Genomic DNA, 14074 nt, shown 5'->3' on the forward strand with positions numbered 1-14074 from the left:
AAGCTCACCCCAGCCGAGACTCGGTATAGTATAGTGGAGAGAGAGTGCCTAGCTATCAAGTGGGCACTAGAATCTCTCCGCTATTATTTATTGGGGAGAAAATACCGCCTGGTGACTGACCACTCCCCTCTTAAGTGGATGAGCCAGGCCAAGGACAGAATCGCCCGAGTCACCCGATGGTTTCTCTCCCTACAAAACTTTAAGTTTTCAGTGGAGCACAGGGCAGGCCGGTTACAGGGAAACGCGGATGCCCTGTCCCGGGTACACTGTCTGGTGTGTGTTCACCCCCTCAGGGTTGAACAAAGAGGGGGGGGGTATATGACACAGTAAGAAGTTTGGTCTGGGAAAGGTATTTTCCTCCCAGGATGTTCTGCTGGGCGGATTTACAGCCAGGTTGAGGTCAAATACTGAACCGGATTTTAAATGCCGGTCTGGGTTTTGGCAGCACCTGGCTGTCCTTAAATAGGCAGCTGGGCTCAGAAGCCAGGTCTCTGTGTTGGGATCTGGGAGCCTTGTGTCTGGATGAAGGTTTGCTACCTGTTTGGCGTAAAAACTGGTTGGTGCTGCTATCAGCAAGGACTCTTTGAGGCATAATTACCCGGGTGAATTACCACCAACACCGCAAGGTAACTTTTTGTTTGAATGTGACTGCTTGTTTTGTCACTTGCCTAAAGTGTAAATAAAACACTGAACTGTTTGATCCAAAGAACTTGTTGTTACCAGAGCAAGTCCCCACATACAGTATATTCAACAGAGGAGATTTATCAAAAGGGGCTCTGAAGAATGAAAGGTGGAATCTGATTGGTTGCTATGGCCGTTTCTGTTACCCCAATTTATATAAATCCCCCCAACTAGTTACATTTTGTTAAAGGACATCTGTCAGGAGATTTGTACCTTTGAAACTGGCTGGCCTGTTGCAAAGCATCTGTGTTGGTCTTATGTTTATCTGTGCCCACGTTGCTGAGAAAAATTATCTTTTAATGTAGGCAAATGCAAATGTTACACCTAGACGCTCAGCTCTCTCTCCAACTGCCGCACCCTCTACACTTTAATTGACAGGGCCAGGCAGTGTATACATGATCATGCCTGGCCAATCAAAGTGCAGGGGTCACAGCAGTTGCAGAGAAAGTGGAGTCTTGAGGTGTAATGGCAACAACCCCGTTGCTCCTAGAGGCTCATTTGCATAGATAAATATAGATAGCCCATAAAAAAAAAAATTATATATATATATATATATACACTCACCTAAAGAATTATTAGGAACACCATACTAATACTGTGTTGGACCCCCTTTTGCCTTCAGAACTGCCTTAATTCTACGTGACATTGATTGAACAAGGTGCTGATAGCATTCTTTAGAAATGTTGGCCCATATTGATAGGATAGCATCTTGCAGTTGATGGAGATTTGAGGGATGCACATCCAGGGCACGAAGCTCCCGTTCCACCACATCCCAAAGATGCTCTATTGGGTTGAGATCTGGTGACTGTGGGGGCCATTTTAGTACAGTGAACTCATTGTCATGTTCAAGAAACCAATTTGAAATGATTCGAGCTTTGTGACATGGTGCATTATCCTGCTGGAAGTAGCCATCAGAGGATGGATACATGTTCTCATTCTGTTTACGCCAAATTCGAAAAAGTGGATTAAGGTGAGTTAAATTTATTTATTTATTTTTTTAACCCCTCCAGTCCTATTGTACTATGCATTCTGTATTCAGAATGCAATTATTTTCCCTTATAACTATGTTATAAGGGGAAACAATACAATCTACACTACAACTAACCCAAACCTGAACTTCTGTAAAGAAGTTCGGGTCTGGGTACCACAGTCGGTTTTTTATCACGCGCGTGAAAAAAACATTGCACCCACGCGATAAAAACTGAATATCGGAACACAATCGCAGTCAAAACTGACTGCAATTGCGTTCCTACTCGCGCAGGTTTGCCGCAATGCACCGGGACGCATCCAGACCTAATCCGGACACGCTCGTCTGCAAGGGGCCTTACAGTTATATACAATGCTGTTCACAACTTGTCCCCTCCTTAAATTTCTGGCCTATTCTCCATATGAAATCTCATGGCCACCACTGTCCCACTCCTCCAGGTGGGCACAGGTGCTTCTTCACTCACCTGTCTGCTGGGAGGGTGCCTGAGTAATAATTTACATAGCTTGCAAGTTCCCGGCAAAAGTCTGCTCTATCTGTTTGTCTACCCGTGTACCGACATCTACTGGATTCCAGAATTCTGACCCTCTGCTGCATGACCTGACCTGTGCTTGAGCTTTTTATTTACTCTTCCCTGCCTGCCCTGACCTAGGGCTGTTTATCGGATTGCTCATACTCTGCCTGCCCTGACCTTAGCCTGTCACAGACTATGGTTTTGCCTGTGTCTCTGATCCCCATGGATCAGCTGTCAACCACACAGACTACTTCAGGAGGTAGCAGCTTGGTAGTTCCCCCTGCAGAATAGTCCAAATCCTTGTATAGGGGCTTAAAGGGTGAATACCAGGAGACTTCTATGATAATGCGCTTAGGATTAGCTCAAAGTCAAATCTGTTGGTTGACACAGCGGTTTCACACCCACTGCCGTAACAACCTCCTACCTCTTGTCTGCTCCTCACACAGCGGTCTACAAGATTTCTCACATGCATCTCTCATACTATGGAACTCAATACCCTAACACACTAGACTCTCCCCCAACATCCAAACATTCAAAAGCAACCTGAAAAACCACCTGAAAGCCTACCACCTGCAATTAGCATGCTGCCAACACACCGCCATATGTGCAGCCTCTACCTTCACCTACTGTCTCCTTTCCCCTTCCCTTGTAGATTGTAAGCCTTTAGGGTCAAGGTTCTCTCATTCTGTACCAGTTATTAAGTTAGTCCATGCTTATTGTACATGTTTTTGGCATACATACTGTACCCCTCTTCATATGTAGAGCACTCTGAAATCACTGGCACTTTCAAATAAATGATAGATATAAAATAGGCAGAAAGATCGACTGATAGATATTAGATATACAGATATTAGATAGATAGATATGAGATAGAAAGATATATACTGTCTAGATATGAGATGCACAGACAGACCAATCGATATTAGATAAATAGATAGATATGAAAAAGACAGACAGATTGATAGACACACACATATGAAATAAGCAGATCAATAGACATTAGATAGATATAGATAGAAAGATACATAGATATGAGATAGGCAGACAGGGCTCCTGTGAACAAGGCACACATAGCAGAGCTGGAGGGGTCCAACTAAAGTAATAACTGGAATGGGTGGACTACAGTACCCTGAAAGATTATCAAAATTAGGGTTATTCACTTTAGAAAAAAGACGACTAAGGGGAGATCTAATTACTATGTATAAATATATCAGGGGTCAGTACAGAGATCTCTCCCATCATCTATTTATCCCCAGGACTGTGACGAGGGGACATCCTCTGCGTCTGGAGGAAAGAAGGTTTGTACACAAACATAGAAGAGGATTCTTTACGGTAAGAGCAGTGAGACTATGGAACTCTCTGCCTGAGGAGGTGGTGATGGTGAGTACAATAAAGGAATTCAAGAGGGGCCTGGATGTATTTCTGGAGTGTAATAATATTACAGGCTATAGCTACTAAAGAGGGGTCGTTGATCCAGGGAGTTATTCTGATTGCCTGATTGGAGTCGGGAAGGAATTTTTTATTCCCCTAAAGTGGGAAAAATTGGCTTCTACCTCACAGGGTTTTTTTTTTTTTTTTGCCTTTCTCTGGATCAACTTGCAGGATAACAGGCCGAACTGGATGGACAAATGTCTTTTTTCAGCCTTATGTACTATGTTACTAGATAGATATTAGCTAGACAGACAGATATGAGATAGACAGATATTAGATAGATAGATAGATAGATAGATAGATAGATACAAAGACAAGCCAACATATATGAGTTAGAGAATAAAATACACAGGTAGACCAATCAATATTAGATAGACAGAAGATATGAGATAGATATGCAGACAGAAATGCGATAGATAGACCACTATATGTGAAATAGAGGATAAGACACATAGACTGTAAAGCCTGTATTACACTGGCAAATTATCTGCCAGATGATCGTAGTAACACTCGTTAGCGATCATCTGGCAGTGTACTACTGCTGCCGATTACCCCATAAACGAGTAAATGCTTGTTCATCGGGCAATCATGATCCTTGAGCATGCTGAAACATCACGATTTGCTAACTAGATAACTAGACAGCATGGGGACGAGCGCTGGCATAACGATCGCTCTTCCCCATGCTGTGGAGGAGATCGCTGCATGTAATAGCTGCGGTCACCTCCCCTGGTAAGCAGGCTATTGCCAGACAGCAAAATAGATAGACCAATATATATGAGATAGATGATAAGAGACAGATAGATAGATAGATAGATAGGTAGACAGATATTCAATACATAGATGGACAGACAGATGATAGATAGATAGATCGACAAATATTAGATAGACAGATAATTTTTCCAATTAGTAAAATTAAAGACTCATAAAATAATAGAGATAAATCTGTAAAGAACAATGAAAATAGAGATACCGGCCGTGTATGACCGGTTCCTTTTACATTTGTCTATTATACACTATATATCCCTGAACAGATGACAAAACACACTACATGTAATACACCCACACTGAGGACTGTGAAGTGTGAAGCTGATAGAGCTCTTGCTGTAAATGAATAATGGTGTAACCCCCTCCCCCCAGCTCATACAATATTAAAAAAGTAGAAGAGATGATAGTTTCAGTAACAGAAAATAGTTATTTAGCTAGCCGTGGAGGTGAGAGGTTAATACACCCCACGGGACCATAAAAACAGGCTGTCGTCAGTAGTGATGGGGTAAGCAGGCCTCCGGGTCTGACCCGTCAGGGACAACTTGCTGCCAGCTCTTATTGCAGTACAGAGATTAAAGAATGAGCTTGGAGAGCAGAGTATTGACACTGTGAGATGGTTTCCGAGTCTTTCACTGTAATCCCAGGATACAGAGGGGAGAGAGTGAAAGGAACATTTGCGGATTTGACTCTGGGGAATGAATAAACCATCATACTGGAGAAAATTTACTTATTTCTATCAGCTATTTGCTCTTTGAATACTTTAAACAGGTAGACAGATCTGGCCCCATTAGAGATGCCACTATGGGGCTATATGTCTTTCCAGTTTTTTTCATTTGACTCTTCTGTATTTCAAGTAGAATACCTTACTGTTCACTAAGATTCTAGTTCTATTCTTTTCTTATTTGAGCACCTGAAAAGCGAACCATTGTATTTGATGGTATAACATAAAGCTTCCTTTCAGGTATCCAGGCATGCCTATGATAACCATTGAAATGGGTTGTCCACTTTGTTCAAAATTTTGACAGATTTAGCTGCTTGGAGAATCACAAAGACATATATACTTTAAACATACTTGTTAATATACTGGGCTGTTGGCTCCCTGTACGATCTCTTTACCTATGTATCTATTGAATATGGCAGAAGCCTGCTTGACCTGTGATGGGACACTGTGGCCACAGGCACTCCGATCTTCTTCTCCACCTTAATCTGTGTATGTACTGTGACAAGTACATGTAAACATGTAACATAGTTTATCTTGTACATCATATCCAGTACATCTGATCCAGAGGAAGGCAAAAACAATATTTAAAAAAACACTCAAGGTCAAAGCCAACCTTCCTAATTTTAGGGGAAAAAAATCCTTCCAAACTCAAATCAGGCAATAAGAATACCACCTTTCTCCAGAATTCTAGTAGTATAACATTATATATTATTACACCCCAGAAAAACATCCAGGCCCCTCTTTTCATCACCACCTCCTCAGGCAGAGAGTTCCATAGTCTGACTGCTCTTACAGTAAAGAATCCTCTTCTATGTTTGTGTAGAAACCTTCTTTCCTCTAGTCATAGAGCAGGCTTCAGTAACCTTTTGTACTTCAGCTGCTGCTGTGAAACTACAACTCCCAACAGGCACACTTGCTCAGCTGGGTTTGTAACTCCCAAAGAAGTGAAAGAAGGATTCTTGGAGTTGTAGTTTCAGAACAGCTGATTCCTGTCACAGAGGATACAATTGTCTGGTCATCCAGTCTTGACTAATGGATAAGGAGTAGATTCCAGCAGAAGGGAGAGTAAGAATACACATAAATACTGTATACAGTATATTGCGCTATAGGGCAAAATAACAAAATATCAGTCTAAGAAAAAGCCAGTAAAATCCCCCGCTGTCGGTGCTGTCTGTCCCTCAACACCCCTTGTTTACACAGGTACAAGATGATTTCTTTAGTCCTTATGAGTCTCCTAAATGATGTCTGACATTCATAATACATATTTTATAATATGAGGGCATTCATTTTACAATTTGAACTAAAACTGCTGCAGAACCTCTTTCTGAAGAGTATGTGATCTACATATCAATCACTGAATATCATGAACCATCTCCCACCATGGGGCATTCTGGCTGGTGAACCTGAAATGCATCACAGTGTCAGTGAAAGGCAAAATACCCCTTAGTATAAGCCAAAAACCTCCCAGGGACAACCATAGACCATTGCTAGTCAGAATGCCTTCCAAGTGCTACCTTAAACCCTATTAAACAGTATATTCCCTCGACACTGCCGTCCTTTCCTTTTATCATCTGTGGTCACCCACATGTAGCATCCTCTTCCAGAGGTCAGCACGGTGGGGGGGCAACTCCTAGCAGGAGTGATCTGTGACACCATATTGCCATATTATCTTTGTGGTTTGACACCTGGACTAGCTGATTTTACAATTATCATTTATATACTACTCCTTCTCAAAAGCAAGCAAATTAGGATGGCAGGTTTCCTTAGAATACCAGGGCTCATTGCTTTTTTCAGTATCTCCCCCAGTGTTGTAGCACACTTCTTTGGACAGTACCCTGTGGTTAAACCCCCCAACTAACATTTATGACCCTTTTATAGCTATCCTGTGAGTAGGTGATAAATATTTCATGTAGGAAATCCTTTTTAATTGTATTTTTTAAAGGAAGTCAGCAGTTTTGACTCAGTAGCTGAGGGGTAAAGCTGTATGAAATGTTATCATATAGCGTAAGACACTTGAAATGTTGTCATACAGCATAAGAGACTACCTGGTCTAACTTTACGCTGTCTAAATATAGACAGGATTAGTAAATATGCCCCACTGTTACTAAAATGTACGACAATAAGTTAATACAGCTCTACCCCAAAAACTTTTGACTTCGGCAAAAATGTCCCAATTGCCACGATGCCATGACATGTTCTCTGAATGGTCTCACAATAGTGATCTACAGGGTGGGCCATTTATATGGATACACCTTAATAAAATGGGAATGGTTGGTGATATTAACTTCCTGTTTGTGGCACATTAGTATATGTGAGGGGGTAAACTTTTCAAGATGGGTGGTGACCATGGCGGCCATTTTGAAGTCGGCCATTTTGAATCCAACTTTTGTTTTTTCAATAGGAAGAGGGTCATGTGACACATCAAACTTATTGGGAATTTCACACGAAAAACAATGGTGTGCTTGGTTTTAACGTAACTTTATTCTTTCATGAGTTATTTACAAGTTTCTCTTTGTTTACAGCCATTGACATGTCGCCGAGGTTAACACGTGAGGAGCGGATAGAAATTGTGTTAATGTCTGGTGAACGCAGTAACCGGGTCATTGCAACAGATTTCAATGCAAGACACCCTACGAGACCACCCATCTCCCATGCTACAGTTAGCAAACTGCTTGCTAAGTTTCGTGAAACTGGTTCAGTGTTGGATTTGCCAAAATGTGGACGCATGAAATCTGTCTCTAATGAAGAAACATCAGTGGCTGTCCTAGCTTCATTCAGCAAGAGCCCACAGCGTAGCACTTGCCGCATGTCACTGGAGAGTGGCATTAGTCGAACATCCCTTCGGCGGATATTAGCTACTCACAAATGGCACCCTTACAAACAACAGCTACTGCAGCATCTCAACGAGGATGACCCAGATTGGCGCACTGAATTTGCAGAATGGGCAAAACAAAAATTGGAACAGGACCCTCAGTTTACGCAGAAGATTTTGTTCAGTGATGAGGCAAACTTTTATGTGAATGGTGAAGTTAACAAACAAAACCACCGCTATTGGTCTGACACTAACCCACATTGGATAGATCCCTCCAAGACTGTTGGAAGAAAAAAATTGATGGTATGATGTGGTATATGGGGTACAAAGATAGTGGGGCAATTCTTCATCAATGGAAACCTCAAGGCCACTGGATATGCGAAATTGCTACATGATGATGTGTTTCCCTCTTTATGCACTGAAGCTGGCACGTTCCCTGAGTTTTTCCAGCAAGATGGTGCACCACCACATTATGGGTGTCGGGTCCGAGCATTCCTACATGAACAGTTTCCTGGAAAGTGGATTGGTCGCCAGTTGAATGGCCCCCAAGGTCTCCCGATCTGACCCCCTTAGACTTTTATCTTTGGGGTCATCTGAAGGCAATTGTCTATGCTTCGAAGATACGAGATGTGCAGCACCTGAAACTACGGATACTGGAAGCCTGTGATAGCATTTCTCCTGCAGTGTTGCTATCAGTGTATGAAGAGTGGGAGAAGAGGGTTGCATTGACAATCCAACACAATGGGCAGCACATTGAACACATTTTATAAGGGGTCAGAAACTTGTAAATAACTCATGAAAGAATAAAGTTACGTTAAAACCAAGCACACCATTGTTTTTCTTGTGAAGTTCCCAATAAGTTTGATGTGTCACATGAGCCTCTTCCTATTGAAAAAACAAAAGTTGGATTCAAAATGGCCGACTTCAAAATGGCCGCCATGGTCACCACCTCTCTTGAAAAATTTCCCCCCTCACATATACTAATGTGCCACAAACAGGAAGTTAATATCACCAACCATTCCCATTTTATTAAGGTGTATCCATATAAATGGCCCACCCTGTATATAGTGATCATTACTTTTCATTAGATTGTCAGCTCTGCAGGCAGGATTCCCCTTATGATGTAGGCTGTTATCCATATATTGCATCTGTTTTCTCTGCAGGCACTCTAAATTGCCCGTGTGAATCACAGTGACTGCGTTTTGCTCCACATAAAAGCAAATTAATAAGTGAAGAGACGCAGAAGATGAAGTGATTATAATGTGTGAGGAAGTTCTGAGAGTGATTTTTAAGCGCGTGATTGTAAAAGCAAGTCCATCTTTTGACTTACATAATAGCTTCTCCAAGCCATCTCAGCTGGGAGATTAAAGCCTGCGTCACCGGCATTATGATGGAAATCACATTCTGATAATGATTGAGCCCTTCTCGAGCCCTCTGAGATCTGCATAATATAACTCTCTGCACAATACACTGGTCCCTTGCCAAACTTTAGAAAATCAGCCACAGCTCATTATCTATTTAGAGGGTTAATAACCTGATACCCTTTAAGTGTAATAAAAAACATTTTAAAATATTAAATGCCAGTTAAGGCTGTTTACATTTTCTATATCAGTGTGTGAAAGAAAGATACATTCTGCCACAATGCTGCAATTGTTATTTGAGGAGAAAAACTATTTTTAGTTTTTAGATTTCGGTTTTCCCCAATCTTCGAAGAGCCATAACTGTTGTACTTTTCTGCTCACATAGCTGCAGGATTTTATTTTTTTGCAGGACAAATTGGCACTTTTTAATTTACCATATCATGTACTGAAATACTGGGGAAAAAGTTTTGTGGGGTGAAAATGAAAAAAATGTTTTTTGTTTTACAGTGTTTAATGTAAGCTAACACCTACGCTACCTTTATTCTTTCAATCACCATATTTTGACACCCATTTGCATCTACTGAGCTGTGTGATGCTTTGCTTTGGTGAGCTGTAGTTTTTTCTGGTTCAATTTCAAAGTACATGTAACATTTTGATTTAACTTTTATTTTTTTAGCAGGACAGGTGGCCAAAATATTGTGTCTTTTCTCTTATGTGTGATTTTTTTTCTCTTATGTATTCAGGATAAATACTTATATATTAGCAGTTCAGATATTTTTGTATGTAGCAAAACCAATTATGTTTATTTTTTATTATTTATATTTATATGGATCTTAGGAAAGTGGTGGTTTAAATTTTTTATACTTTAATATTTTTTAAAATAGTTGTCTTTTACTTTTTAGCGCCCTTAGGGGACTTGAATATGAGATCATTCAATGTGTTATAGGATAGACTGCAATAGTTACTACTGCAGTTTATGGGAATTGTGCAGCCTTCCCATTAAGCCCCACTGAAGGCAGGGTTTAACAGGCAGATTACTATGGCAGCCCTGGTAGCTTATCTCTAATCACAGACACTCCATGACTTGCAGGATGTCACCAAAAGGCTAAAGAGAGTCTGTCAGCAGTTTCACAACTTCAGAACTTCTGACAGAGGTAGATAGGTGAGCGGTAAATCTGTTTAAATGTACTTTGTGGGTGATCATGCTTCTTGCATGACCAAAGAGAATTTTGAATGCTTTTTGCCGCTAGTGCCATGGGGCAATTTCTGAGTGACATCTTTTGTATTCAACCAGTGGACCTATAGAATTGTCATGCAAACAGATTGTTAAGCCTTCAGTGCACAAAGCCCAGTACACTACACATGACGTGGCAACCTCCATGGCACTTTCAGTTGCAGTACTCGAAGCATCAAAACTTTAAGACATGAGCACCCACAGAGACATGTTTAAACAGGTTTTCTTCCATATTTGCAAGGCTGTGGCCAGATCTCCACTGGTCCAAGCGGACAGTAACATTTCAGCTTCCGGCAATGCCAGAATGCACAGCCTGCCAGATACTATGTGGTAGTGTAAAACTAGCCTTAGACACTTTTATCTAACTTTTCACCATCTATTGTGCCAAAATTGTGGTGCAATTTGGCACACTTTGTTGCCTTTTAAGCTTCGCCCCCTTTAGTGAGGTTCAAAAAGTGACTGAAATACATGATAAATGCTGTGCAAGGCATGTTCACCAGTTTGGGTCTTAATTTAAGGCAGAATTCTGGTTAATTACGCTTAGTAAATCTCGCCCAATGTGTTTTTTTTTTATTATGTTGCATAAAAATAAATGGCATGTTGAGTATTTGAGATTCACAATTGTGTCTGAGGTTTTCTTCTTTATGTTGTACCTGATTTCTTTATTTTATTTTTTTTCAGGAATATATCCAAAGTCGTTAGAAACTTACAGAGTTGTGATTTGGAAGACTCAGCAACAACATGACCGTCACCACAACCACCACTACCACTGTGGCAGCTGCCTCAGCAGTGGCCACTACAACTGCAGCTGCCACCACAGTTGCTATGACTACAGCTACCTTGGACTTACGTGATTGGCTATTCCTGTGCTATGGACTTATTGCATTTTTGACAGAAGTCATAGATAGCACCAATTGTCCATATGTATGTCGCTGTGACAATGGTTTCATCTACTGTAATGACCGAGGTCTGACATCTATCCCAGCTGAGATTCCAGATGATGCAACCACCCTCTACCTCCAGAACAATCAGATAAATAATGCTGGAGTCCCACCAGAGCTGAAAACTAAAACCAATGTTAGAGTTATCTATTTGTATGAGAATGACCTAGATGAGTTCCCACTCAACCTTCCCCGTTCACTTAGAGAGCTTCACCTCCAAGATAACAACATACGCAGTGTGACACGGGATGCTCTTTCCCGAATACCACTTATAGAAAAGCTTCACTTAGATGACAACTCTGTGTCAACTGTCAGCATTGAAGATGATGCCTTCCTAGATAGTCGTCAACTTCGCTTGCTGTTCCTTTCTCGCAACCATCTCAGTAGCATTCCCAACGGTTTGCCGCACACTCTGGAAGAGCTAAGATTAGATGATAACCGCATTTCTACCATACCACTTCATGCATTCAAGGGACTCAACAATCTGCGGAGGTTAGTGCTTGATGGCAATCTCCTGGCAAATCAGCGCATTGCAGATGACACATTTAGCCGCCTCCAAAATTTGACTGAGCTGTCCTTAGTAAGAAATTCATTGGCTGCTCCACCTTTAAACCTACCCGCTACTCATCTACAAAAGCTGTATTTACAGGACAATGCCATCACACATATTCCCTATAATACACTGTCCAAGATGAAGCAACTACAGAGACTGGATTTGTCCAACAATAATCTTACTGCACTTCCTCGTGGCCTTTTTGATGACCTGGAGAACCTGAGCCAACTCCTCCTCAGGAATAATCCCTGGTTTTGTGGTTGCAATCTTATTTGGCTTCGAGATTGGGTAAAGGCTAGAGCCACTATCGTCAATGTACGGGGCCTAATGTGTCAGGGTCCTGAGAAGGTTAGAGGCATGGCCATCAAAGACATAACTCATGAGATGGATGAATGTTTTGAGGGAGGTCCCCAGAACAATGTAGCATCTGCACGAGCAACTCCTGCAAGTCCTTCAATCACTACCCCTCCTCAAGGATCGCTGTTTACTCTCAAGTCTAAAAGGCCAGGTATTCGATTGCCAGATTCCAATCTGGATTACCCTATGGAAACCGGAGCAGGGACAAAGTCTTTGGTGATTAGTGTCAAACCACTGACAGCTGACAGTATTCGCATCACTTGGAAGTCCACTGTTCCAGCCAGTTCTTTTCGCCTGAGCTGGTTGAGGCTAGGTCATAGCCCAGCTGTTGGCTCTATAACAGAAACTTTGGTGCAAGGAGACAAGACAGAGTATTTATTAACAGCCCTGGAGCCCAGATCTACCTACATTATCTGCATGGTTTCAATGGAAACAGGAAACTCCTATCTTACAGATGAGTCACCCGTATGTGCCAAAGCAGAGACAGGGGATATCTATGGCCCTACTACTACACTTAATCGAGAACAAAATGCTGATCCCCTTGCTGGTTTACCTTTAGCAGGCATTATTGGAGGGGCTGTCACACTTGTCTTCCTTTTTCTCATTTTAGCATCTATTTGTTGGTATGTTCATCGAGCTGGGCAATTACTTACTCGTGAAAGAGCCTGCAGTCGGGGAAGCCGAAAGAAAGACGATTATATTGAATCTGGCACCAAGAAAGATAACTCTATATTGGAGATTAGAGGACCAGGGCTTCAAATGTTACCAATAAACCCTCACAGAGCCAAGGAGGAGTATGTGATCCATACCATATTTCCATCCAATGGTACCAGTCTTTACAAAAGTACCCACACGATAGGTTATGGCACTCACAGGGGATACAGAGATGGTGGTATTCCTGACACAGACTACTCCTATACATGATGAACCATTATTTCTTGGACTGAAAAGATTCCTTTCCATAGTAAAAACTCTGGTTCTCCTGGTGCCCACAAGATTCCTAACAGTGTAAGAGAAAGAATTAGAAATATAGGTAAACCTAAGTTATGACACAAGACTATATGGGATAATTTGTAGGAAAGGAAAAATATCCATATCCCTAAACCTGAGTATAAAGAAGAATAAAAATGACAAGACATGCAGTAGTCCATATCCTTCAAATTGAAAGGGTCGTGGGAGAACTCAGTTACTTTAATACAGAAGTTTAAACCATTTTAGAACAAGGATACAATTTGCATATAACCTGACAATACTTTCTTTTAGTTTTGTTCAATTCAGGGTGAAAATGAAGACATGGTGCAATGAATATTTGTTTTACATCTCTCACTTATACTCCGTAAAATTTTCCCTCTGCAAGTTTTTTCCTTTTATGTTTTTTTTTTTACATATTAATTTATCACTAGTGGAAATAAATGGCAACATAAGAAAGCAAATAATTCTTCAGATGGGAGATCTTTTTTTCTAATTGTAAATGAGTTTTCACAGATTTATAGTGAACTTTCATTAATTTACAAAAAAAAAAAAGTTTATTGAACTGAATGATAGGAACCTAGTTGTGAAGCAGAGAACAATAGAAATGTTACCTACGACAGACTTTCTATACAATAGACTTTTTATTCAGTCTCTGTGAAAACCTGTACTGACAACTCAGATCATTCAGCAGATATCTGTAGCGTGTGATGGTAATATACGTGTTCAGTATCCTAATGTATCATACAA

At 41.0% G+C, this 14074-nt stretch overlaps 1 protein-coding gene across 1 annotated transcript in view; it reads left to right on the forward strand.

Annotated features, from left to right (window-relative positions):
- Positions 1-13279, forward strand: part of FLRT1 (fibronectin leucine rich transmembrane protein 1) — a 71690-nt gene extending 58411 nt beyond the window's left edge. The window contains exon 2 of the mRNA XM_040409902.1: positions 11186-13279. Within this exon, the coding sequence (XP_040265836.1) occupies positions 11246-13279 (2034 nt within the window). The 5' untranslated portion in view covers positions 11186-11245. The remainder of the gene's footprint in view (positions 1-11185) is intronic.
- Positions 13280-14074: the final 795 nt, after the last annotated feature.

This window comes from Bufo bufo, chromosome 10 (genome assembly GCF_905171765.1).
Source record: "Bufo bufo chromosome 10, aBufBuf1.1, whole genome shotgun sequence".
NCBI lineage: Eukaryota > Metazoa > Chordata > Amphibia > Anura > Bufonidae > Bufo > Bufo bufo.